At 45.9% G+C, this 27014-nt stretch overlaps 1 protein-coding gene across 2 annotated transcripts in view; it reads right to left on the reverse strand.

Moving 5' to 3' along the window:
* Positions 1–10851: 10851 nt before the first annotated feature.
* CNST (consortin, connexin sorting protein) overlaps positions 10852–27014 on the reverse strand; it is a 169352-nt gene continuing 153189 nt past the window's right edge. For both annotated transcript variants that reach the window (XM_033937047.1, XM_033937046.1), the window contains exon 11: positions 10852–14800. In XM_033937047.1, coding sequence (XP_033792938.1) covers positions 14595–14800 — 206 coding nt within the window. In that variant the 3' untranslated portion in view covers positions 10852–14594. The remainder of the gene's footprint in view (positions 14801–27014) is intronic.

A 27014-nucleotide genomic window follows, 5' to 3' on the forward strand; every position in this document is an offset into this window, starting at 1 on the left:
TGTACTGTTTTTGTTATTGATTTTTTTTTTTAATCTAATGCAAGGTAAGTGCAAAAACGTATTACACTTTTTCTTTTTGCATTTTACAAACATCTTTTTTCAGTAGTAGATCAAGGTGACTTACATTCAGGTACAGTAGGTATTTTAGTAGTGTTCTGTAGTGCCCAACACTTAACAGGGGAATTCTGTAAATGGTGTTTAAAGTCATGCACACCCAATTTGTGCATGCAATTTCAGTAACAAGCCTATTAGTGTCAATAATTGAGCACTACCAATCAATTATCGGTGCGAATTGGAAGTTTGGATTTACACGTCCATCTTGCTACGTGCTATTCCCTAAAGACATGCACATCCTTTACTGTGCAACCAAAAAGGGTCAGGGCCACAGGTGGGTCAAGGGCATTCACTAAAGATGCACGCAATCACAGAATTAAGGGGATATGCATCTACCGTAATTTAGGCATGATATACAGTATTATTTATTCAGTTTTCTATACCGTTCTCCCAGGGGAGCTCAGAACGGTTTACATTAATTTATTCAGGGACTTTGGCATTTTTCGCTGTCTATCCCAGAGGGCTCATAATCTATCTAATGTACCTGGGGCAGTGGGGGAATTAAGTGACTTGCCCAGGGTCACAAGGAGCAGCATGGGTTTGAACCCACAACCTCAGGGTGTAACACATTCGCACCTAAAAGTTGGGTGCCTACTCTGGTGCAGTGGTGTACCAAGGAAGGGGCGGGGGGCGGTCCGCCCCGGGTGCACGCCCCAAGGGGGTACACAGCTGGCCACCCTCCAGTGTTCTCCCTAGGCCGGCAAACTGCGGCTCTTTAGCTACTTGAGTGCCACCGCCGCCATCAGGAACAGGCTGGCGCCGAGTTCTCCCTGCTCTTCCCTGCAGGACCGACCAACTCTCGCCGCCCGACGTCAATTCTGACATCAAAGAGGACGTTCTAGGCCTGCCAATCGCTGCCTGGCTGGCCTGGAACGTCCTCTCTGATGTTAGAATTGATGTCGGGCGGCGAGAGTTAGTCGGCCCCACGGGAAGAGAAGCAGGGCAAACTCTGCGCCGGCCTGTTCCCGATGGCGGCAGTGGCAGCCTATTCCCCAGCGGCGGTGGCAGCATTTTCTCAATGGCGGTGGCATGGGGGGAGGGGAGGGCAGGGAGAAAGAAAGAAAGGGGGGGGACAGGGTGCCAGAAAGAAAGAAAGGGGGCAGGGTGAAACAAAGAAAAAGAAAAAAATGGGGCACGGAGAGAGAGAGCAAGACAGACATTGAGAAAGAAAGGGGGCATGGAGAGAGAAAGAAAGAAGGGGCAGGATAAAACAAAGAAAGAAAGAAATGGGGCACAGAGAGAGAAAGACATACAGAAAGAAAGGGGGCATGGAGAGAGAAAGAAAGAAGGGGGAGGGTGAAACAAAGAAAGAAATGGGGCATTGAGAGAGAGAGAAAGACAGACATACAGAAAGAAAGGGAGCATGGAGAGAGATAAAAAGAAAGAAGGGGGCAGGGTGAAACAAAGAAAAAGTTTGGGGAGAGAATGAGATCTGGAGGAGAGGAAGAATACAGGAGGCTGAAAGAAGCAAATAAATATTGGATGCACAGTCAGAAGAATAAAGTGCAACCAGAGACTGATGAAATTACCAAACAAAGGTAGGAAAAATGATTTTATTTTCAATTTAGTGATCAAAATGTGTCAGTTTTGAGAATTTATATATGCTGTCTATATTTTGCACTATGGCCCCCTTTTACTAAATTGCAATAGCGTTTTTTAGCGCAGGGAGCCTATGAGCGTCGAGAGCAGCATGGGGCATTCAGCGTAGCTCCCTGCGCTAAAAAACGCTATCGCGGTTTAGTAAAAAGGGAGGGGGGTATATTTATCTATTTTTGTATAGTTGTTACTTAGGTTACATTGCATAAAGTCATCTGCCTTGACCTCTTTGAAAACCCGCAGAATATGATAAAGCACAGTTACTTACCGTAACAGGTGTTATCCAGGGACAGCAGGCAGATATTCTTGACTGATGGGTGACGGCACCGACGGAGCCCCGGTACGGACAATTTTAGAGTGATTGCACTCTAAGAACTTGGAAAGTTCTAGTAGGCCGCACCGCGCACGCGCGAGTGCCTTCCCGCCCGACAGAGGCGCGCGGTCCCCAGTTAGGATAAGCCAGCTAAGAAGCCAACCCGGGGAGGAGGGAGGGACGCAAGAATATCTGCCTGCTGTCCCTGGATAACACCTATTACGGTAAGTAACTGTGCTTTATCCCAGGACAAGCAGGCAGCATATTCTTGACTGATGGGTGACCTCCAAGCTAACAAAAAGAGGGATGGAGGGAAGGTTGGCCATTAGGAAAACAAATTTTGCAAAACAGATTAGCCGAAGTGTCCATCCCGTCTGGAGAATGCATCCAGACAATAATGAGATGTAAAAGTATGAACTGAGGACCAAGTAGCAGCCTTGCAGATTTCCTCAATAGGAGTGAAACGGAGGAAAGCTACAGATGCTGCCATCGCTCGGACTCTATGGGCCGTGACAGAACCTTCCAGTGTCAGTCCGGTCTGAGAATAAAAGAATGAAATGCACGCTGCCAGCCAATTAGACAACGTACGTTTAGAAACAGGACGCCCCAATTTATTCGGATCAAAAGACAGAAAGAGTTGGGGAACTGATCTGTGGGGTTTCGTACGCTCAAGATAGTAAGCTAGAGCCCTCTTACAATCCAAAGTATGCAGAGCCTGTTCCCCAGAATGAGAGTGAGGTTTCGGAAAGAAGACAGGCAGAACAATGGATTGGTTGAGATGGAATTCAGAGACAACCTTAGGGAGAAACTTTGGATGTGTACGCAGAACCACCTTGTCATGATGGTAGACTGTAAAAGGTGGATCCGCAACTAGTGCATGTAGCTCACTGACCCTCCTGGCAGAGGTAAGAGCAATAAGAAAAAGTACCTTCCAAGTGAGAAACTTGAAAGAAGTGTTAGCCAAAGGTTGAAATGGAGGCTTCATTAAGGCGGAAAGAACCACATTAAGATCCCAGATAACAGGAGGTGCTTTAAGAGGTGGTTTTACATTGAAAAGACCTCACATGAATCTGGAGACCAGGGGATGAGCTGAAAGGAGTTTCCCATGGACCGGCTCATGAAAAGCAGCAATAGCACTGAGATGAACTCTGATGGAGGTAGATTTGAGGCCCGAGTCAGACAGAGAAAGCAGATAATCCAACAATGTCTCTACTGCAAGGGACGTAGGATCATGATGATGAAGAAGACACCAAGAAGAAAACCGTGTCCACTTCTGATGGTAACATAGCAGAGTGGCTGGTTTCCTGGAGGCATCCAGAATGGCACGAACAGGCTGAGACAGAAGAGAATCATGTGAAGTCAACCCGAGAGATACCAAGCTGTCAGGTGTAGAGACTGGAGGTTGGGATGCAGAAGGGTCTCCTGATGCTGCGTAAGCAGAGAAGGAAATATTGGAAGCAGAAAAGGATCCCTGGAACTGAGTTGAAGTAGAAGGGAGAACCAGTGCTGCCTGGGCCACCGTGGAGCAATCAGAATCATGGTGGCTCGTTCCCTCTTGAGCTTGAATAAGGTTCGTAACATGAGTGGTAGAGGAGGGAACGCATACAGGAATAGATTGGACCAATCCAGAAGAAATGCATCGGCTGCCAGACGGTGAGGAGAGTAGAGTCTGGAGCAGAACTTGGGCAGCTGATGATTGTGGGGAGCTGCAAAGAGGTCTATCTGAGGTGTGCCCCACTGAGTGAAGACGGACTGGAGCGTTAGAGGATCTAGAGACCATTCGTGGGGCTGGAGAATTCTGCTGAGTTTGTCTGCTAAAGAATTCTGCTCTCCCTGAATGTAGATCGCTTTCAGGAATAATTGGCGAGAAGTGGCCCAAGACCAAATCTTTTGGGCCTCCTGGCACAAGAGACGAGACCCTGTTCCACCCTGTTTGTTGATGTAGTACATCGCAACCTGATTGTCTGTGCATATCAGAAGTACCTGAGGGAAGAGAAGATGTTGAAAAGCCTTGAGGGCATAAAATATCGCTCTGAGTTCTAGGAAATTGATGTGGTGCTTCATTTCCTGAGGTGTCCAAAGACCTTGAGTTTGGAACTCGTCCAAATGAGCTCCCCAGGCATAAGGGGAGGCGTCGGTGGTGATGATAAATTGATGAGGAGGTAGATGGAACAGAAGACCTCTGGATAGATTTGAGGATATCAACCACCATTGTAGAGATTGACGAAGAGATGATGTCACAGATATGTGTCGTGAGCAAGGATCCGTCGCCTGGGACCATTGGGTAGCCAAGGTCCATTGTGGAGTGCGCAGGTGGAGACGTGCAAGGGGAGTGACATGAACCGTGGAGGCCATGTGACCCAATAGTATCATCATTTGCCTGGCAGATATGGAGCGTTGAAGAAGTACCTGCTGACAGAGAAAATGGAGAGTCTGAAGTCGATTGGACGGCAGGAACGCTCTCATCAGAACTGTGTCTAGGATTGCTCCAATGAACTGAAGTTTCTGAGAGGGGATGAGATGAGATTTGGGTAGATTGATCTCGAAACCCAGGATTTGTAGAAACAGGATGGTCTTGTTGGTGGCCAGGAGTACTTCTTGAGAGGAAGTGGCCTTGATTAACCAGTCGTCCAGGTAAGGGAAGACCTGAAGGTGGTGAGAGCGTAGAAATGCAGCCACCACGATGAGACATTTGGTGAACACCCTTGGAGAGGAAGCAAGACCGAAGGGTAGCACCTTGTATTGGTAATGACAACGATTGATCATGAAGCGGAGATACCGTCTGGAAGTCAGATTGACCGGTATGTGAGTGTATGCTTCCTTGAGATCGAGGGAGCATAGCCAGTCGTCTTGATTGAGAAGAGGGTAAAGAGTGGCTAGAGAAAGCATCTTGAATTTCTCCTTTACTAAACATTTGTTGAGATCGCGAAGATCCAGGATTGGTCTGAGATCTCCTGTTTTTTTGGGAACTAGAAAGTAACGGGAGTAGAATCCCTGCCCCTGTTGATCTAGAGGAACTTCCACTATAGCGTTCAGAAGGAGAAGGGATTGAACCTCCTGAATAAGGAGGGCAGACTGAGGATTGTTCAAAGCAGACTCTTTTGGCAGGCTTTGGGTCGGAAGGGTCTGAAAGTTGAGAGAGTAGCCGTGGTGGATGATGTTGAGGACCCACTGGTCCGAAGTAATAACTTCCCACCGGCTGAGGAACAGAGAAAGACGACCTCCTATAGGTTGAGGTAGGTGAGCAGATATGGGAACACTGGCTATGTTTTGGAGAATGCAGTCAAAAGGGCTGTGTCGATTTTTGTTGTGGAGGTGGCTTCACAGATTGTTGCTGCTGTTGTTGTCTGGGAGGCTGACGTTGCTGTTGACGTTGACGCCTGGGTTGCTGAGAAGTTGTTGGTAATGGGCGAGCTGCGAAGCGGCGTTGATAGGCCGACTGCTGCCTGAAAGGTCGTGTTTGAGGAGGCTTTTTCTTATTTTTAAGCAGAGTATCCCAGCGTGTTTCGTGGGCCGAGAGCTTTTGAGTGGTCGAGTCCATGGATTCCCCAAAGAGCTCATCCCCCAGGCACGGGGCATTGGCTAACCGATCCTGATGGTTAACATCAAGTTCGGATACCCGAAGCCAGGCCAGGCGACGCATGGCCACAGACATTGCTGTCGCTCTGGAGGTAAGTTCAAAAGTGTCGTAAATGGACCTAACCATGAACTTACGGAGTTGAAACAGAGAAGACGAGCAGTGATGAAAAGCTTGCTGTTTGCGCTGAGGGAGGTACTTCTCAAATGAAGCCATGGTGGTAAGGAGATGCTTAAGATAGAATGAAAAATGAAAAGCATAGTTACCAGACCTGTTAGCTAACATTGCATTTTGGTAGAGCCTCTTACCAAATTTATCCATGGCTTTACCCTCTCTGCCAGGAGGTACAGAAGCATATACACTAGCTCCTGAGGATTTCTTAAGCGTGGAAGCTGGGGCTTGTCAAATCCAGGGATGGGAATTACTTTGTATAAAGAATCCAATTTACGGGGAGCTCCTGGAATTGTTAAGGGAGTCTCTAAGTTCTTATAGAAAGTCTCCCTCAAGATGTCTTGAAGAGGGAGCTTCAAAAATTCCTTTGGAGGCTCGTCAAAGTCAAGGGCATCTAAAAAGGCTTTAGACTTTTTAGACTCAGCCTCCAAAGGAATAGACAGAGAGTCACACATGTCTTTCAAAAAAGAAGAGAAAGATGTGGAGTCATGTTTAGAGGATGGGTCAGGTACAGCAGAGTCATCCTCATCTGAGGTACACTCACCCTCAGACATAAAAGGCTCTTCAGAGTCCCCCCACAGATCAGGGTCCCTGACATGGGAAGTACGGTGAGACTCTGGGGTAGATGGTTCTAAGTGTCGGGATTTGCGTACCGACTTACCCGACCTCATTGATATGGAACCGGGGGATGTTATCGGTTGCACCGGTGCCGAAGTCTGCACTGACTGATGCTGGGCTCTCGGCTCCGGTGCGAGGACTGGCATCGATACCGATGAGACCGAGTGATGCGGTACCGAAACAGTGGATGTAGACAATACAGGCTGTTCCACTGTCGGTACCGGTGGCTCAGTGCGGACCGGCACCGGAAGGTTCGGTGCCAAGATTGCTGGAAGGAGATGTTGTAATTGCTCCTTGAGCTGCACTTGGAGGATGGCCGCAATGCGATCATCTAGGGAAGGCACCGGTACCGCCTTTTTCTTTTGCGGTACCTGCGGTGCCACTCGACGCCCCGGAGATGAGGAGCCCGATGTCGAGGGACTCACCTCAATAGGGGCGGAGTGCTTCCGCTGGCGCCTCACGGTCGGCAGGACTGGGCTCGCTGCACTCGAGACCGGAGGACGTTCCAGCGGGGAAGGCTTCTTAGCCGGCTTACCTGAATGCTGGGACGCCAGTGTGGTGTCGCGCGGTGTCGAAGAGGTCGGTGCCGGCTGAGCAGGTGCCGAAGTCGGTGTCGCTGGTACGGGGTCGGACATCTCGGCACCGAAAAGTAATCGCTGTTGTATCTGGCGATTTTTCAGAGTACGTTTTTTTAACGTGGCACAGCGGGTGCAGGTGGAAGCCTGATGCTCAGGACCCAAACACTGTAGACACCAGTTGTGTGGGTCCGTGAGTGATATCGGCCGAGCACACCGCTGGCATTTTTTAAACCCTGGCTGAAGGGGCATGAAAGTAGAAACGGCTTCAGCCAAATCGAAGGCCGAGGCCTCGATGGTGGCAGAAGGCCCCGCCGGGGAAAAACAAACTCCAAAAGAAAATAAACAATGTTTGTTTTTTTTTGAAAAGATATTAAAGAAAAAGAAAAGGCAAAAAAAAGCCAACAGGTTTACGCGAGTGGGAAGGCGTGAGGAAAAAATTTTCAACAGCCGTTGAAAAACGCGTCTTCTTAGCTCCGCGGAAACTAAGAAACTGGGGACCGCGCGCCTCTGTCGGGCGGGAAGGCACTCGCGCGTGCGCGGTGCGGCCTACCAGAACTTTCCAAGTTCTTAGAGTGCAATCACTCTAAAATTGTCCGTACCGGGGCTCCGTCGGTGCCATCACCCATCAGTCAAGAATATGCTGCCTGCTTGTCCTGGGATAATTAACATTTTCTCTGCATACAGTGTGCTTTGTGTTTTTAAAATTTTATTGTTGGTAGATCATTTTGACTTGGCCACAAAGGTAAGGGGAAGGGAGGGAGGGGAGCTGCTGAAAGACATCTAGTAATCCTTGCAGGCTTGACTGTGCAAGGAATTATTTTTGTAAAATCATGTTTTGTTATGTGACTGGCATTATTTAGGCTTTAATTTCTATCAATGAATAGAATGAAAATGATATAAAATTACTTGCTTGTTTTTATGTGCATGCGCTGAAGGAAAGTGGAGAAAGAGTGGGCTGAGGACGCTGAAGGGAAATGGGGAAGAGAGAGTGGGGAGAAGGAACACCAGGGAAGGGAGAGGAAAGAGATGCCAAGACCATGGGAGGAAAGGAAAGGAAAGGAAAGGAGCTACCAGACCATGGAGGGGGGGAGAGATGTCAGGGGGGAGGGGGAGAAGGCAGATGCCAGACCAGGTGGAAGGAAGGAGAGAAAGGAAGGAGAAGAGATGCTAGATAATGGAGTGGGAGGGGGAGACAGAAGGAGAGGAGAGAGATGCCAGGGCATGGGGGAAGGAAGGGAAACTAAAGGAGACAAAATGCCAGACCAGAGGGAAAAAAAGGAGAGGAGGTGCCAGAGGGAGAGATAGGCTGGAGATGCCAGGGCATGGGGGGATAAAAGGGAAGGAGATAGAGATGCCAGACCATGGGGTGGAGTGGGAAGGAAGGAAGGAAAGAAGAAGAGAGAGATGCCAGAGCATAGGGGAGGGGGTGAAGCCAAAATGAATCATGTACAAAGGAGAGAAAGGGCACAGGATATACAGTTTATTGAAGGGACATAGAAAGAGGGAAGATGTCATATGAAACAGAGAGAAGGTAGAGAGTGGATGCAAGGGGCAGAGAGAGGGTGGACAGTAGATGGAAGGGGTAGAGAGAGAGAGGGCACAAGCTGGGGGGAAGGGGCAAAGAGAGGGCAGATGTTGCATGGAATGGAGAGAGGACAAATGCTGTATAGAAAGAAGAGAGCAAAGAGAAGATGATTAAAGCAGAAATGACAAAAGGTAGAAAGATTTTTTTGTTGCTTTACTTAGAATCAAGTAGTATTGTAACTGTATTGATAAAATTTTATAAATAGGAAATGGAAATAAGGCAATTTTTTGTACTAAACCCTTTTCCTCAGGTCAGGACAGGATACCATAACAGTACTGTTCTGAAGAAAGATTTGGCCTCTGAAAGCTAATTGAAAAATGGATTAGTCCAATAAAATTGTATTTTCTTATTTCTCATTATTTGTTAATTTGTAAAGTGGTGATTGTTATGTATCATTTTTTTCAAATTTACATGTACTGTCTTTATATTTTGCACAGTATTAGAGGACACGTGTTACTGTTTTTGTGGTGTTGTGGTGTTGCATTGTATGCAGAGTCTGGTTTCTTGGCGGTTCAGTTTAACTTTTGTCTACATATTTCTATTTTTAGTTTGTGATTATTCCATATTGGGCGAGGGTGTATCTCTGTTCTGTGTGTATGAAAAGAACATAGTTTTCAGTTGGCATTGACTGCAGGATCAATTGACTGTGCGGGATCTGGCTTGTTTAGTTTTACAATGTGTGTGTTGGTGTTCTAGTGCTCACTGCAGTGTTTAAGATGCTGCCTTTTCCTAGGTACATTCTTGTTACTAAAAATCATATTTTTCATATGAGGGGGTGTCAAAAAATGATGGGCCCCGAGTGTCACATATGCTAGGTACACCACTGCTCTGGTGTTATGTGCTACACTATAAACGACTCAGAGCACCGTTTGTAAACTAGCACATATTTTTTCAGCATCCAAATTGGCGCCATTTACTGAATTTAGGCCTCAATGCACAACACTCTGAAGTCAAAGTAAAAATTACCTTGGTGGGAGTGATTTATTTCTCCCAACAGCTGATGCTTAGCATGAACATCATACAAATTAGTTAGATGCACATGATTTATGCAGAGCAGCACCAGTAAAAGGGGGTGGAACTGTGCCTAATGCCTGCTAAGAGCAATTGCTAGGCACAGCTCCTCCATATCTCTCCTGTCAGTTTTTTGTATTTTTTTACTGCTCTCCCTGCCTGCCAATCAGTGCTGGCAGGACTCCCCAAAGTGCTGAGTCGACAGGGGAAGCCCTGAAGCCACGGAGATCTTGGGGAGTCCTGCCAGTGCTGCCACCCCAACCCCCCATACCTTTTAGTTGAAAAATTTGACAGAAGGGATGCCAACTCTCTCCTGCCGGCAGGCCCGCCTCTTCAAATGGCAGGCCAAATTGCAGACCTTCTCCTTCCTGATGCATCCTGGAATGCACTGAGAGGAGACTAAGACCCTAATAGGCTCAGGTGCCTAAGGCCCCTTCCCTGGGCAGAGCCAATCAGGTTAAACCAGTCTTACTTGCAAGGAAACCTTTTGTGCATCGGGGCTTTAGACCTTAATGTAAAGGTGCTTTACAGAAAGCTAACAGGCTCATCTTAATGGCAGTTTACTTAAAATGAATTCAGCCAAACTGAGCAATTTTCTACCCAACCAGAATGAGCAATAGAAGTTGGGCTTCTGATTATTTACCATTCTTTCATCTAAAACTACTCATTTTTCATCAACTTTATTCAACAGACTGTCCAAGGTGAAGACAAAAAGATACAACCAAAAAGGGTAAAAAACAAAAACCAAACACAGGTAAAAAAAATGATAAATAGCAATAGAACCCCAGTGGTTAGAAACCTGTGGCTCTCAGTTTTAACTGGTAAACCACTGTCCTGTGCCCTAACCTTTCCTGCCCTGAAGGTCTCAATAGAAACTAGTGTTAAGTTCAAAGGCCCATCCTGGCTCAGTCTCTTTTCAAGATCATGTTGTTCTGCTACTGCAATGATCTTGACTTATACTAGCCCCATCTATGGGAGCCCTGCTGAGTATTGAGGTTATGTGGGGGAGAGGTGGGGAATGAGGGCAAAAGAATACAGAGTCCATAAGGGAGAGCAGAAAGCACTGAAGCTTTCAGGAGAAAGCATTATAAAGTAGGTATTTGCAATGTGGAATAATCTGGAAAAAAAAACCAAACCCTTCAAAGATTTGAGCAACACAGAAACAATGAAAATACCTTCTTTAAAAAAAAATCCTGATTTGGCTACAAAAATAAATACAGATGTTTATAATTTATAAACACCTAAAACCAGAAGGCCAAAAGATAACAGAGTGAAAAAATACAATAAATGACAAAATACCTTTTATGTTCTGCAGATGAACTTTAAAATATCTAACACATTTAAGTATATGACCCTTGATACCAATATTTGATACATCTCTAAATAAATATTTTAATGTAATCTTTGATAAAGATTCAAACATTTATGGTTGTATTAACAGTTTTGAGTTTTCTTGTGAGATAGTGCACACACACTTAAAACAATGTTTCTTGAAAGCAATTGTTGCTTCAAGAAACTTAAAATGTGATTTTAACAAGGAAGTCCAACTTACAGTAACTCAAAAGTACAATAACCGCACAGCAATTAGTACTAGAGCTGTACAAGAAGCAGATAAGTTACATGCTTACCAAAACACCAGACTGACTAAAAAAAAAGATTGAACCAGAATGTCTCAGATTAATCTAATAAATAAGACAAAATATAAAACACAGTACTGATCCAGCCAGTACTGCTTACAAACATTTAAAAAAAATCCCTCTCCCCAGCTTTACACTGTACTGTGTGGTAAAGATATAGCTGAAAGGCCAAAAGATTTCTTCTCTAAAATTACAATAATATACAAGCATCCTTTTGTGGGAAGGAGTGAACGGGAAGCTACGATGTTTGTCTCAAAAAAGAATTTTTTGAGACTCGAGTCTGAAATTGTCAATCCCAGATTCAATGCTGCCTAACAAAGGATACATCAGGCAAGTGATATAAACTTCAGCAAAGTAATTTCCTGTATTGCCTCTAGTGTGTGGTCCAAAAATTTGAAAAGACACAAAAGGGGGGGGGGGGGCAAGATAATCCCATGAAGATAAGTCAAATGAAACAACATAAGCAAAGTGGGATACTTGCAACTATCTGAATGGATAAAAGTATATTAAAATACAGTCTCAAAAATGAAGGTGATGCTGTTGAAGAGGACTCAGCGTGGTTTGTGTTTTGGCAGCCTGTGCCTTCCTCAGGAGTCCTCCAAGAGAATAAAATACAAATTGTTCACACTCATTTGTTCTAATAAAATATAGTATAAATCATAATGGTGAAGGAGAACTATGTGACAGGGACTGAGGGTTTGATGCACAAAGCTCCGGCAACCTGGTAAAAAGATACTGGGTTGGACGCGATTTTAATTTACCAGGTGATGCTTAGCACAACAGCATGTGAATTATTGTCAAATATATTTTATTGAGCTCAACAAGGATAAAATACAGAATCACAGCAAAAAAAACAGAAAACAAGCTCGCTTTTTGGTCTATTTAAACACGACACAGTCTACCACTCCAACCCTCACAGCCCCCCAATCCCCCCTGTGATTCCTAATGCAGAAACATTATAAGAAACTGAGCAAGAACAAATAACAAGAACGCCACCAAGCAAACAGGAAAAACTCAGAAGAAACACAAATACCACCACCCCCATTATCCCCAGTCCTCCTTCAAGCCTAACCCAGAAGATACTAATCAAGAAAAAAGCAGAGACCCATAGTAAACATCAGGTGTAGTAAGCAGTCCACAGCAGCAGGTCAGCAATTCAATAATCGACTACGAGCCACTGGGGTACAGCCTGTGAATTATAAGTATGCTATTTGTGTGGAGCAGCCCTGGTAAAAGGGGAAGGAACGGTGCTTGGTGACTACTCAGAAGAGTAAATCAGTAGGCACAGCTTCTCCCCCTGTCTCTTGCCCCGCAAACTCTTTTCTTCTCCCTTGCCCGCAATAAACTGAGCTGGCAGGAGAGGAGAGAAGAGAAGAGCCGTGATCAGCTGAGTTGGCACCAGAGCATCGGTTCAGCTGATCATGGCTCTTCTCTTCTCCCCTGCCGGCTCAGCTGATCATGACACTCAGCTACACACGAGCAGGGGAGAAGTGAATTGGAGGGTTTTTTTTTAAACCTAAAAGATGGACACAGCTGTTGTGCAGACCTGCCATAAAATTTGCCTCATAAAGGGGGGGGGAGGACAGTGCGCGTTCCCTTTTGTGCATCACAAGGAGAGCTCATTTAAATACTAATAAGCTCCCTGTAATGCATTTGCATAGAGTTCATGATGGATACGACCGAAGATCAGTAGAAGCCCCGAGAACCCTTTTGAGCATCGGAGGCCATTAAAGATTGGTTTAAAGTATTTGAGCATCGAGGCCTGAGAGACAATAATGAAAGAGGAAAAATAATAGAAAATATTCAAATGTGTAGATGTAGATCAAATGAGTGTGAACAATTTTTATTTTTTTCTTTTGGAGGGCTCCTGAGGAAGACACAGGCTGCCAAAATACAGACCGTATTGGCAGTGACATAGTGAGGGCAGGAGGTGCCCAGGGCAGTGGTGCCCCCCTGTCCCTTCCCCACCATGCACATGCCTTCCCTTCACCAGTACCTCTGTAGTTTAGCTGTACAAGCAGCATCTCCAACCTGCTGCTTGCGCCAGTCTCGGCTTTCCCTCTGATGTCACTTCCTGGTCCTGCGACCAAGAAGTGACTTCAGAGGGAGAGCCAAGGCCGTTACGAGCAGATTGGGGATGTTGGTCATGCTGACAAAGAGTTAGAGATACGGTTGGGAAGGAAAGATGCGCATGTGGCAGGGGAGAGGTGGGTTAGGAGCGGAGGAGAGGTTCCGGTGCCCCCAAGGTGGCACTTGGAGTAGTCCACCCCCCTTACAAATCTTTTTCCATTCCCACAAATTCAGACAGGTTCCTTCCTACTGTACTACCCTTCAATGTTTTTCTGTCCTATATTGATATGTAGTTCTCCCCCCGCCCCCTTTTGTACCAGTACGAATGTATGTCTGATTTTATGTTTTCCCGATTTTAGATTTGAAATGTATACCGCTTAGAAGACTGATAAGCGGAATATCAAATTTTAATGAAACTTGATTGCATGTTGGGTCCTTCTCAACAGCATTACCTTCACACTTGAGACTGTATTTTAATAAAAATTTATTCATCCAGATACTTTGTTGGTATCCCACTTCTTGTTGTTTCATTAGGTCCAATAGTTACCATTTTTGCAATATTTTAACCATGGTAATATACCTGTGGGCACCCTGTCTCGTAGTTTTATACATGTTGCCTACAGAACCACTGTACTTTACTTCTCCAGTTTTAAAGTGCTAAAAAAACCTGAAAATAGAAGTATTGCTTTTATGGATAATCTTTTTAAATCATATATACATTTTTCTGAATAAATGAATATGAGAGAAAAACATTTTTAACTCTAAAAATTACATCTTTAGTTGTAGCCTGCTGCATGAGGGTTTGCTCTTGATAATTTGTCTTTCAAAAGCATGTAAACAATGTTTAAAACCATGATTTCATCCCAACCACCAAATTACAATGGTTGTTTACAAATGTCTACAAGATTTAAGACAGGTAACTTACTTAAAGAAATAACAGATAGGTCATTTTCACAAGCTCAAACTTATTGCATGATAGCTGGATGCCACATTTTGTTCAAACAGCTGTACTTCAAAGTTGTCCTACTGAATAGCTGCAGAGTTTGTACAGAAACAAGGACATATTTGCTTAGAATTGTGTAATGTTTTCTTCTATTTTTCACTCCATGGGGTGTGATAAATGTTCTGTTTATAACTTAACACTTGATTCCTATTTACAAGTCCAAGCATAAGATAGTGCATCTTGCAGATCTAGTTTTTAAAAAGGTTAATTTGTCAGTTTTACTTTCATAAATGTGGAAATCGCCACCACAATCTTTACAGAACTTTTGCTGCAAACATGATTCCACCGGCAGGTAATGTGCCATTTTTTTGCCCATTTCGGCTAGGAAAGGAAGACCCAGTGTTTCAGTTCTTCTATTCCTTGAAGAATGTGAGTATAGTATAAATCCATGTTGGAGGCAAACTCACTACATACAGGGGATTCCGCATCAACAAAGAAGCAGTACAGAGCAGTCCCTCCAACGCTGATAAAGACGGTTACTAAGCAGAGAAGGACCAGCAGAAGACAAGAGCCCCCAGCAATTTCATCTGCAAAGCAAGATGCAAAATCAGAAAACTGTGATCTGAGTAACATTTCAATCAATAATTTTGCCCTTTCTATCCAAGTACTGGATGAGATTAATAGAATTGGCTAATCAGATAAGGAGTTGCTCAAACATGTCTTCAAATTATGTGTTAATAGATGACAATATATATATTCCAGTTACAAGTCTTATGAGTGATATTTTTCCCTTGACTTGGCTATCCAGCAATAAGAATCATTAAGAAAGGTGTTTTCAAAGTGATTTCTTTGAGTAAAAAAAGGCAGTCTGAAAACGGACCATCCTCTAAAGCCAGTGTTCCCCAAGTTGCTCCTAGAGCCAGTCAGGTTTTCAGGATATCCACAATAAATATGCATAAACTTGATTTGCATACACTGCCTCCATTATATGCAAAATTCTTTCATGCATATTCATTGTGGATACCTTGAGAAACTGACTAGCAAGGAGGCACTCCAGGACCAACTTGGGAAACACTACTTTAAGTGGCAATTCGATAATCTAGGCCAGGAGTACTAAAAAGGGGTCGACAGGCCAGTCCAGCTTTCAGGATATTCCTAATTTAATATGCAGGAGAGAGACCCGTATTCCAGTCGCCTCCATTATATGCAAATTTCTCTCCTGCATATTCATTAGGAATACCCTGAAAATCTGACTACCTAGTCGACCCCTAGGATAGGTTTGAGTACCCCTGATCTAGGTACTCACATTTATGCATAAATGTGCATACTTAGGTGTCGTTTTTGCAGAATACTTATGCGTAAATGTTAATACTCACTTAACTTTCACAGCATGTATTTCCAAGGGGGTGTACCACGGGTTGGCACATGGGTGGGGCTCCCAGTTACTTAAGTATCTTGCAGAATACTTAAATTACATGTTATATTATTGTAAACCGAGTCGAGCTCCTCTTGATTGATGACTCGGTCTATAAAACTAAGTTTTAGTTTAGTTTAGCTCTATGGTTAGCATTAGGTGTAAGGTACGGGAACCAGCTCCATGGATGCTTTGGGAGCTTGAGCACCCCTAATATTTAAACTCCATGATTGTGCCCAGGAAGAAGTAATTTCTGTTGGTTCAGCACCTCCACTGACTTTGAAAAGTCAGTGCAACAGTCTATGGTGCAACAGTCTAAAAAAAAAAAAGGCAGGTGTAGCTATATTGGTAAATAAAAAATGTAATGCTATCTTTAATATGACTGCTACTGACCCATCAGGAAGGTGGGTACATGTTGACATGAGATTGGGAAATACTATCCTGACGCTGATCAATGTATATGCACCTAATTCGAACCAAATGGAATTTTTTAACTCTACAACCATTGATATTACCACTGGCTGCTTCTAATTTAGTTGTGGCAGGAGATTTCAATGCTATTATGAATCCTTTAATGGATAAGAAACCTAGTAGAATTATGAAATCATTAGGGTTAGATAATTTGGTACAGAATTGTGATTTGAAAGATATATGGCGTATATTTCATTTTAATGATCGGGAATTTTCTTTTTGTTCTCATGTTCATAAATCTTTTTCAAGCATAGATTATATATTTGTTCCGAATTCAACAAATAACACAAGCCTCCATAGATCCAATTATTTTATCTGATCATGGAGGGGTGTGGATTAAATTTAAAATAAGTGATCAAGATAATAATAGATCTGTATGGAGATTTGATAATACACTGCTTGCAGAGTCAACATTTATTGAAGATATTCAGTCAAAAATAAATGATTATTTCCAAATTAATAGTACAGAAGATATCTCCATTGAGACTATATGGGATGCTTTTAAGGCTACCATGAGAGGTCAAATTATTTTTTTTTTGGCATATGTTAGGAAACAAATTAAAAGACAATTTTCCACTTTAGAACAAGAAATTAAGCTTTTAGAGTCAAAATTGATTGAGAAATGGGATTATTCTACGTTGCAGGCTCTTTTAAAAGCTAAAGGTAAATATAATGAAATTTCTTCTAAAATGATAAGAAAAGACTTATTTTCTCAGCAAGCTTTGTATTATGGAAATTCAAATAAGCGGGAAGATTATTGGCAAATTATCTAAAAGCAAAAAAATAGGAAAACAAAAATAATAGAAGTAAAAGATGAGAGTGGCAATACCTATTCTCAAATTGGACCGATTTTAAAACAATTTTTAAATTTTTATATGTAATGTAATTTATTTCTTATATACCGCTACATCCGTTAGGTTCTAAGCGGTTTACAGAAAATATACATTAAGATTAGAAATAAGAAAGGTACTTGGAAAATTCCCTTACTGTCCCGAAGGCTCACAATCTAACTAAAGTACCTGGAGGGTAATAGTGAAGTGAAAAGTAGAGTTAGAGGAAAAAGAAAAATAAAATAAACATTTTAAAAAGACAGCATTGATCTAAATACTTTGGAAGGTAGAAGAGAGGAGAGAAAGGAATAGAAGCAGAATGGGTCAGCGTCAGTGATGAAGTGGAGCAAGTAAGTTTAGGAGGAGCGATTGACGTATCCAGAAAGGGCTTCTTCTGGCCGACAGTCCCAGGATGCCTATGTCTCCTCCCCTGCGATGTTCTCCCATCCATGCATTCCCTCCCAGACACACTGCCCGTGCCCCAGCCGCTCCAAGGAGGCTGCCCCAGATGAGGTCCACGGTGAATGCAGGATTCTCTCCTTTGCGGGAAAGCCGCCCGGAACCGACAGTCGATCTTCTTAGCGGATTGCAGGGGGAGAAGAGTTCACACTCTTGGTAGGATCGGGTCTGAGTGCTCTCGGTGGTTGTGGCTGGTCTCATTGCTGCTTAGATGTAAAAGCAGTTGATCTCCACTGCTGCTGATATTTAAAAGCAGGCAGATTGATCTCTCCAATGGACTGCAGGGGGAGGAGTTCACGCTCCTGGCAGGATCGGGTCTGTGGGCTCTTGGTGGTTGCAGATGTACCCGCTGCTGCTTAGGTGTAAAAGCAGTTGTTTTCCCAATGCTGCTGATATTTAAAAGCAGGCAGATTGATCTCTCCAACAAATTGTATGGTGAAGAGCACACACGTCTGGCTGGATTGGGACAAAGGCTCTCGATAGTGGCGGCTGGTCTTGGTGCTGCTTAGGTGTAAAAGCAGTTGATCTCCTACTTCTGATGATATTTAAAAGCAAGCATATTGATTTTTCCAACGGAATGCTGGGGAAGAGCTTACTTGTCTGGCTGGATCAGGGCAAAGGGCTCTCGGTAGTGGTGGCTGGTCCTGTTGCTGCTTAGGTGTAAAAAACAGTTGATCTTCCTAGTGTACTGCAGGGGGAGGTGGAGCTCAAACTCTTGGCTGGATTGAATCTGTGGGCTCTTGGTAGTTGCGGATAGTTCCACTGCTGCTGAGGTGTAAAAAGCAGTTGATTTCCCACTGTTGCTGATATTTAAAAGCAGGTAGATTGATCTCTCCAATGGACTGCAGAGGGAGGAGCTCACATTCCTGGCTGGATCAGGGCAAAGGTCTCTTGGTAGTGGTGGCTGGTCCTGCTGCTGCTGAGGTGTAAAAGCAGTTGATTTCCTACTGTTGCTGATATTTAAAAGCAGGTAGATTGATCTCTCCAATGGACTGCAGAGGTTGGTGGGTTGGTCCCGTTGCTGCTTAGGTGTAAAAGCAATTGATCTCCCACTGCTGCTGATATTTAAAAGCCTGTATTTATAAAGGCCTGTATTCTTCCGAGTCTTATTTAGATAAAGAAAAGGATGGGTTAGAATTTTTAAAGTTAATTAAGGGACCAAAAAGCACAGTTACTTACCGTAACAGGTGTTATCCAGGGACAGCAGGCAGATATTCTCTACATGTGGGTGACACCATCCACGGAGCCCCGACATGGACAGCTTTTCAAGCAAACTTGGGATGAGTGCGCAGGACCACCTTGTCATGATGAAAAACAGTAAAAGGTGGGTCCGCTACCAAAGCCTGCAGCTCACTGACCCAGCGAGCAGATGTAAGGGCAAGCAGGAAGATCACCTTCCAGGGAAGTTGGCAATTTAGGAAAACAGATGACGCAAAACCGACTGGCCAAACCGGCCGTCGCTTCTGGACAAAGTATCCAAACAGTAGTGTGATGTGAAGGTATGAACCGAAGACCAAGTGGCAGCCTTACAGATCTCCTCAATTGGCGTGGACCTGAGGAAAGCGACAGAAGCCGCCATCACTCGGACTTTATGTCCCGTGACCCAACCATGCAGTGAAAGACCAGCCTGAGCGTAGCAGAAGGAAATACAAGCAGCCAACCAGTTGGACAAGGTGCGCTTGGAAACAGGACGTCCCAACCTATTAGGATCAAAAGACAAGAACAACTGAGGAACCTTCCGATGAGACTGGGTGCGTTGGAGATAGAAAGCCAACGCCCTCTTACAGTCAAGAGTATGAAGCGCTACCTCTCCAGGATGAGAGTGGGGCTTCGGAAAAAACACAGGAAGAACAATAGACTGATTAAGGTGAAAATCCGACACCACCTTAGGCAAGAACTTGGGATGAGTGCGCAGGACCACCTTGTCATGATGAAAAACAGTAAAAGGTGGGTCCGCTACCAAAGCCTGCAGCTCACTGACCCAGCGAGCAGATGTGAGGGCAAGCAGGAAGATCACCTTCCAAGTAAGGAACTTCAGATGAGCTTTGTCCATGGGCTCAAAAGGAGGCTTCATCAATTGAGCGAGGACTACATTGAGATCTCAAACCACCGGGGAAGGCTTGAGAGGAGGATGGACATTCAAGAGACCCCACATGAAACGAGAAACCAAGGGGTGGACAGACAGCAACTTCCCATCAAGCTGCTGATGGAGGGCGGCAATCGCACTAAGATGTACACGAACCAAATTAGTCTTGAGGCCAGACCGAGACAAATGAAGCAAATAATCCAAAACCAAAGTTAAGAAGCAGACAAAGGTTCTACCTGATTTGAAGCACAGCATGTGGAGAATCTAGTCCACTTCTGGGCGTAACACTGCCAAGTAGACGCTTTCCGAGAAGCTTCCAGAACATCCCTCACCGACTGGGACAACTCAAAGGAAGGAGTCAGGTGGAAAGGAACCAAGCTGTCAGATGTAGAGACTGCAGATTGGGATGCAACAGTGAACTCCAACTCTGAGACAGCAGAGAAGGAAACACAGGCAGAAGCAGAGGATCCCTGAGTTGAAGGAGCAGGGAAAACCAGGGCTGCCGAGGCCACCGAGGAGCGATCAGAATCATGGAGGCGTGGGCCAACTTGAGATGGACAAGCGTCCTCAGAATCAATGGGAAGGGAGGAAACGCATACAGGAACCTGCCCGTCCAATCCAAAAGGAAAGCATCGGCCTCGAGACGGTCCGGGGAGAACACCCTGGAGCAGAGGAGAGGCAGCTTGTGATTGAGGGGGGAAGCGAACAGATCGATCTGCGGAGCTCCCCACCGAAGAAACACCTGACGCAAAGTCTGGGAGTGAAGAGACCATTCGTGCGGCTGCAGGAGGCGGCTCAACTTGTCCGCTAAGCAGCTCCACTCACCCTGGATGTAAACCGCACGAATAAAGACATTGTGGTGCAACGCCCAATTCCAAAGGCGCAGAGCCTCCTTGCAGAGAGACAGGGAACCCGTACCTCCCTGTTTGTTGATGTAATACATCGCCACCTGGTTGTCCGTGCGTACTAGGACTACCTGATCCTGAAGTAAATGGCGAAAGGCCACCACCGCATTGTAAATGGCCCGAAGCTCCAACACGTTGATGTAGCAACACCGGTCCGCACTCGACTAAAGGCCCTGCGTACGCAGACCATCGAGATGTGCCCCCCCAAGCATATGTCGAGGAGTCCGTTGTGAGGACACGGTGATGCGGAGGAGCGAGAAAGAGCAACCCTCTGGAAAGATTGGAAGAGTTGGTCCACCAACGGAGCGAGCGTTTAAAGGAAGGGGTCACCGCAATGTGATGAGAAGCGGGATCCCGATCCTGATGCAACTGAGAGGCCAGAGTCCACTGAGGGACCCTTAGATGGAGGCGTGCGAACGGCGTGACATGCACGGTGGAGGCCATGTGACCCAAGAGGACCATCATCTGCTTGGCCGAAACCGTAGCCCGCAGGGAACCTGCTGGCTCAGCTGCACTATCGTGGCCTGCCGAGGAGGAGGCAGAAATGACCGGAGGCAAACCGTGTCCAGCATGGCTCCGATAAACTGTAGGGACTGAGAGGGGCATAGCTGGGACTTTGGGAAGTTTACCTCGAACTCCAGACTCTGAAGGAATGTAATAGTCTGTCGGGTCGCTGAGATAACTCCCTCCCTCGACGGGGCTTTGATCAGCCAGTCGTCAAGGTAGGGGAAGACCTGAAGGCCCCAGGACCGTAGGGCTGCCGCCGCCACCATGAGACAATTCGTGAAGACCCGTGGGGATGAAGCGAGCCCAAATGGGAGGACCCTGTATTGGAGATGCAGATCTCCCACCTGAAAACGAAGGAACCGGCGACAAGATGGATGCACCGGAATATGAGTGTAAGCTTCCTTCAGATCGAGGGAGCACAACCAGTCCCCCTTATCGATCAAGGGATTCAGAACGGGAAGGGAGAGCATCCGGAACTTCTCCTGAACCAGAAATTTGTTGAGCCTCCGGAGGTCCAGAATGGGCCGGAGGTCCCCGGTCTTCTTGGGGACCAGGAAGTACCTGGAGTAAAACCCCCACCCCCTCTGGGAGGGGGGAACCACCTCCACCGCACGAAGGCGTAAGGGGAGCTGCGTCCGCCCCCTCTGGGAGGGGGGAACCACCTCCACCGCACGAAGGCGTAAGGGGAGCTGCGTCCGATGGGAAAGAGACACGCCGGGAGGATTGTCCGGCGGCATCTCCCGAAAGTTCAAAGAATACCCCTCCCGGACCACGGTCAGGACCCAAGCGTCTGAGGTAATACGAGCCCAAAGTGGGTAAAAGGCTCGGAGACGGCCGCCGATGGGAAGGGGGCCAGCCCCCATCCGCTCAGCCCGTCAAAAAGATGACGCCGGCTTAGACACCGCCAGGGTCTGAGGCTTCGGAAGAGCCCGCTGCTGCTGCTGCTGGTGAGGAGGCGGGCGCGAGAAAGCAGGAGTAAACTTCTGCGGGTACCTCCGGGGTGGCAGCCGATAGGCCTTAGAAAGAGTGGACTTCGGCTTAGGCCGCACCAAAGCAGCAAAGGAACGCTCATGCTCCGAGAGGCGCTTAGTGGCCGCCTCAATTGAGTCATCGAAGAGCTCATTCCCCAAACAAGGCAGATTGGAAAAGCAGTCCTGCAGGTTGGGGTCCATGTCCACGATGCGGAGCCACGCCAACTGGCGCGTGGCTACCGCAAAGGCAGAAACCCGGGAGGAAAGCTCAAAAGCATCGTAAGCTGCATGGAAGAGGTGCAACCGAAGCTGAGAAAGAGTGTCCACCAATTGCCCAAACTCCGCCTGGCGGGAGGTGGGCAAGTCACCCTGAAAGGCGGGCAGGGACTTGACCAAGACCTTCAGGTATGATGTAAAGGTAAAATTATAGTTCAAGACCCGGTTGGCCATCATAGAATTTTGGTAGAGACGCCTGCCAAATTTGTCCATGGTCCTCCCCTCCCATCCCGGCGGGACAGCCGTGGAGACCCTGTAGGGATGGGACTTCTTAAGCGAAGACTCCACCATCAGAGACTGGTGGAACAGTTGAGCCTTTTCAAATCCTGGGCAGGAGACAGTCCGGTACTTAAGATTCCATTTTGGATGGAATAGCCGGAACCGCATAGGGGGTTTCTAAGTTCCGGAAGAACGCTTGGCGCAAGACCGGGTTCAACGGGAGCCAGAGAGATTCCCGCGGGGGACACGGCAGGTCCATCTCCGCCAGAAACTCCTTGGTATACTTGGAGTTGGCCTGGAGATCAAGATCCAGTGCCCCCCCCCCATATCCTGCACGAACCTCGTGAAGGAGGAGAGGTGACCCTCAGACAAGCCCCCGGGGGGGTCGAACAAGACCAAAGCGCCACCGAGAAGGAGGGAGAAGCTTCCCGAGAATAATGAGGTGGCTGGCCAGTAAACCCGTGGCCTGAACCCCAGGACGCCCCGCTGAGGGAATACGGTGGGGTCGAGGATGGGCGGTGCTTCGAGGACCCCAGAGGCAAAGACCCCTGCGGTTCAAGGCACCACAGCCCGCTGACGCGGAGGAGACAAGCCCCAGGAAAAGTGGGAGAACCCCTCGAGGTCGGCGCCTCCCGGACTGGAGCCCCGGACCGGGAAGGCGACTTGAACAGCCGGGGGTTGGAGAGGGACAACTCCGAAGACCGGAGAGCCCCCTCAGTACGAACCCCCGGGGACCAACCCCGCCTTGGGGGAGAGTCCCGGGGGCGCTTCGCTGAACGCCGAGACGGGGTCGAGGCACGCTCCAACCGGCGCTTCGACCTCGGGCACCCCGAGGGCGAGGAACGCCCCGAGGCGAGGAGTCCGAGGATGAAAGGCGCCGAGACCGATGCACCTTGCATCCCTGGGCTTCGAAGCGATGCTCAGGCTGATCCGTCGAGGTCGGGGTCAAATGGGCCAAAGCCGAGGAGAGCTCTGAGGAGATCATAGCCCTTAACATATCCTGAAACACGGGCACCAAAAGCATCGAGGGCATATCAGGTGCAGCAGTGCATTCCACTGAGGGCGATCTCAAGGATGAGTATTCCCTTGAGGTGGAAGCATGCTTTGAGGGCTTGGCCAGTCTCGACAAGGCCGGCGGAAGGGCACTCTCACCATGAATGGCTGGAGACTCCGAGGTCGGCTTACTCGCCAGCGCTGACCCTGAAGAGGAAGAAAGAGGGGACTTACCTGGAGCCGAGGTCTTTGAGGCCAGGGTCGAGCCCTTCGAGGCCGAGGTCTTACTCGGGGCCGAGGTCTTTGAGGCCGACGTCGAGGCCAGGGCCGAGGTCTAGGCCAAGACCGGAGCCGAAGCCAGGGCCGGATCCACAGCGAAAAGTTCAGCCATGCGGGCCCGACGATGTCGCAGGGCACGATTCTGAAAGATAGCACACCTGGGGCAAGCATCGTTCGGATGGTCAGCCCCCAGGCACAAGATACACCACCGATGCGGGTTGGTGATTGACAACAGCCGACCGCACTGGGTGCACTTTCTAAACACGGTAAGAGGCCGGGACATAGATGGAAAAAAACAGCCGTGGCCGAGTCGAGGCCAGGCGGCCACAGCAAACCGGGAGCCCCTGAATGCCGAAGTCACGGAAGTCAAAAAACTCTTTTTTTTTTTACAAAACCCGAAGGCAAAAAAAAAAAGGCGCACAGCGACTCTAAGAAAGAAAACAAAGAAGCCACAGTGCTAGAAAGGCACTTTACACGGAAAGTAAAACGACAGGGCTTCCTGGCTCCGTGGAAAATTAAGAACTGAAGACCACGAGGAGGGGATTCGCCCTCTAGTGCAGCGGGAAGGCACACACATGCGTGGCACCAGCAAACTTGAAATCTTCAATCAAGTTTGCTTGAAAAGCTGTCCGTGTCGGGGCTCCGTGGATGTCGTCACCCACATGTAGAGAATATGCTGCCTGCTTGTCCTGGGATAAATTCCTGAGCATATAAAAGAAAGTTTAGATAAGCCAATATCACTAAAAGAGTTGCAAACAGCTTTGAAGTCTCTTAGAGTTGGATCCGCTCCAGGTGGAGATGGTTAGGTAGAGTTTTATAAATCATTTCAAGAAACACTATTACCTTATTTGCTAAATTTATATCAGGTCCAACTAACAAATGGTTGTTATCATAGGTACTATGGCAGAATCAGTTACTTTATTGATCTAAAATTGTCGGTCAAACTGGATAGCGTGAGTAACATAGGGACCCAGCCTTGAAAAAGCGCTGTAGCGTGAAACATGTTGGTGCAAGAAGTCCCTATACTGACCAAAAACTAAGATAAGTTTCTCTTATAAAACACTTTATTTATAATTAAATGTATTTAAAACCATATTTAGAAAGATATAAAAACGAAGTTAGTATCACACAAGTAAAATTGATCCAGGGAAGATTTTGCACATCAAGCTTAGCATGGTGATAAAGTTTGAACATGGAGTGGTGCATCTGAGGATCAACATAACACTCATAGGGAGGTGGATTTGGAAGTTTAAATCCATCTGAATTACTATTATTACTAGTGAGATTGAATGTTATAATACTATTAAGTGCCTGTTATTGACTTAATAATTACTGTCACTTAATAATTAATGATCAGATTAAAACTTAGCCTAAGCCTAAACTAAGTTTTAATCTGATCATTAATTATTAAGTGACAGAATGTTAGGAAGGAGGGGGAGGAAGGCCGATGAGGTTGTTTCCCTTTCTAGTGCGGCTGTTAAGTTAACTGCTGGCAGCGCACGGGGATCTGAGGCCCCTCCTCTAAACGGAGTAATCTCTGATGATTTAAGATTTAAAGACATTGGAGATAAGTCGATTGTGAGAGCACTGACTACTGGTCCATACTTTAAAACATTGAAAGTGAGCAACAGAGAGATAGTGTGTATGATATGAAGGGTGGTACCACCCCAGGCACCTCTCACCCTCGCTACGCCACTTCCCGAAAATGTCCTATTTTTGCCCTGAATAGTTTTACAATGTTCCATTATTACAGAAAAACATACAAATTGTAAGCCTGCCATAATCCTGCCTAAAACACGCCTCCAGCCACACTCCCTTGAGATTTAGATTAACTGTAGAGAAAATTGCCTTAGTTTTGAAAATTGCACTAAAACCTACAAATGTCTCTGAATTAAAGCAGTTTTGAAAAAAAAAGGATGGGTTAAGATTCCTCAACAGCAATCTGAAAGACTGATATCAAATTATAGGAAACGTTTCTTGCAATTATTGTTGCTCTAAGTGGTGCAACCAGTTAATAAGTTTAGGGAGCTGTTATTTTTTTCATATGGGTGCGATTTAGAGGTTGGATAATTTTGTTCCTTAAATAAAATCAGTCATAACTCAGGTTCCCTCTGTCAAACATTACATTTTGTTTAAAGATCAGAAATCATAAAATTACTTATAAGATGGCTTTGCGCCTTTATATTTTGTCTTTTTAGGCTCAAAAAATGACCATTCGCCCAGATTCTGTTTGTCCAAAGTGTACTTACAATAATGCGACGCTAGGCCACATGCTTTATTTTTGCCCTCATATAACACGATTTTGGAGGAGGATTTTACAACATATCTCAGATCTTTGGCATGTACGATTTATCCTAACTCCGTTGCTACTTTTCTTTCGGTGTCCAGTCGTGGTTCCAGTTCCCAAGGGGCTATGAGACTTTTTGAAAATCTCTTTTTTGTCGGGTGTGAAATCCATTTTGTTGCACTGATTAGCCTCAGAGCCCCCTACATTGGTTCAGTGGAGGGCTCTGCTTATTCAATACCTACAAACGGAACAACTACAGATCCATGACTTGGACTCTCCGAAAGGGCAAAAGTTGCAATATATGTGGGAACCATTTTGGAATTCTTTGACTCCGATTGCCCAGAACTTATGACTACCCAGTTTGGCGCTGTCTCTATGTGGGTGGATGGGAAGCAGTGTGTGTGGGGGGGGGGGGGGAGGGAGGAGGGAATTTGAAAAGCTCGGTTGGTGTCTTTGTTGAATTCTATGTTTTCATGGCTATTATGTTCTAACTGTTGTATTATTCATTTGTTGTGCTGTGATAGCTTTCAGTAAAATATGTTAAAAAAAAAAAAGATCAGAAATCATATATATGCATATATGTGACATATATGCAGTAAATAATGGAAGTCTTGTGTGTGTGTGTGTAAGGTGGGGTGTCGGACTTTATCACATCACTGTAGTTTACAGCTGAAGTTGTACCATGTTTGGTTACATTGTCCAAGTATAAGTAAACCTTTTAGCTTGAATTAGCAACTTCTGACCTTACTAACTAACTTAGATGAAATTAAAGTACTGCATAGGTGGCTCTCTGCCTCCCAGCGATCTGATCCTAGCTCTGATATCACAAACATACTGACAGTAATCTGTCCTGATGCTCATATGTACTCAGATATGAGACTGTCTTAGTACTACTATTGCATTTGAAATCTCTTTAGAAACATAACAATTTTAATAAATCATAATTAATAGAATCATAACTACAAACCATGAAATATGTATTTCAACTGCAGTTGAGTTTACTGAATGTCCAGGAACTATTTTTTCTGAAATATCAGACCTTGTGGTAAACCATCTAATATTAAACTTAAGTTTAGGTCTTTATCTGCCATAATTTACTATGCT

This window comes from Geotrypetes seraphini, chromosome 3 (genome assembly GCF_902459505.1).
Source record: "Geotrypetes seraphini chromosome 3, aGeoSer1.1, whole genome shotgun sequence".
NCBI lineage: Eukaryota > Metazoa > Chordata > Amphibia > Gymnophiona > Dermophiidae > Geotrypetes > Geotrypetes seraphini.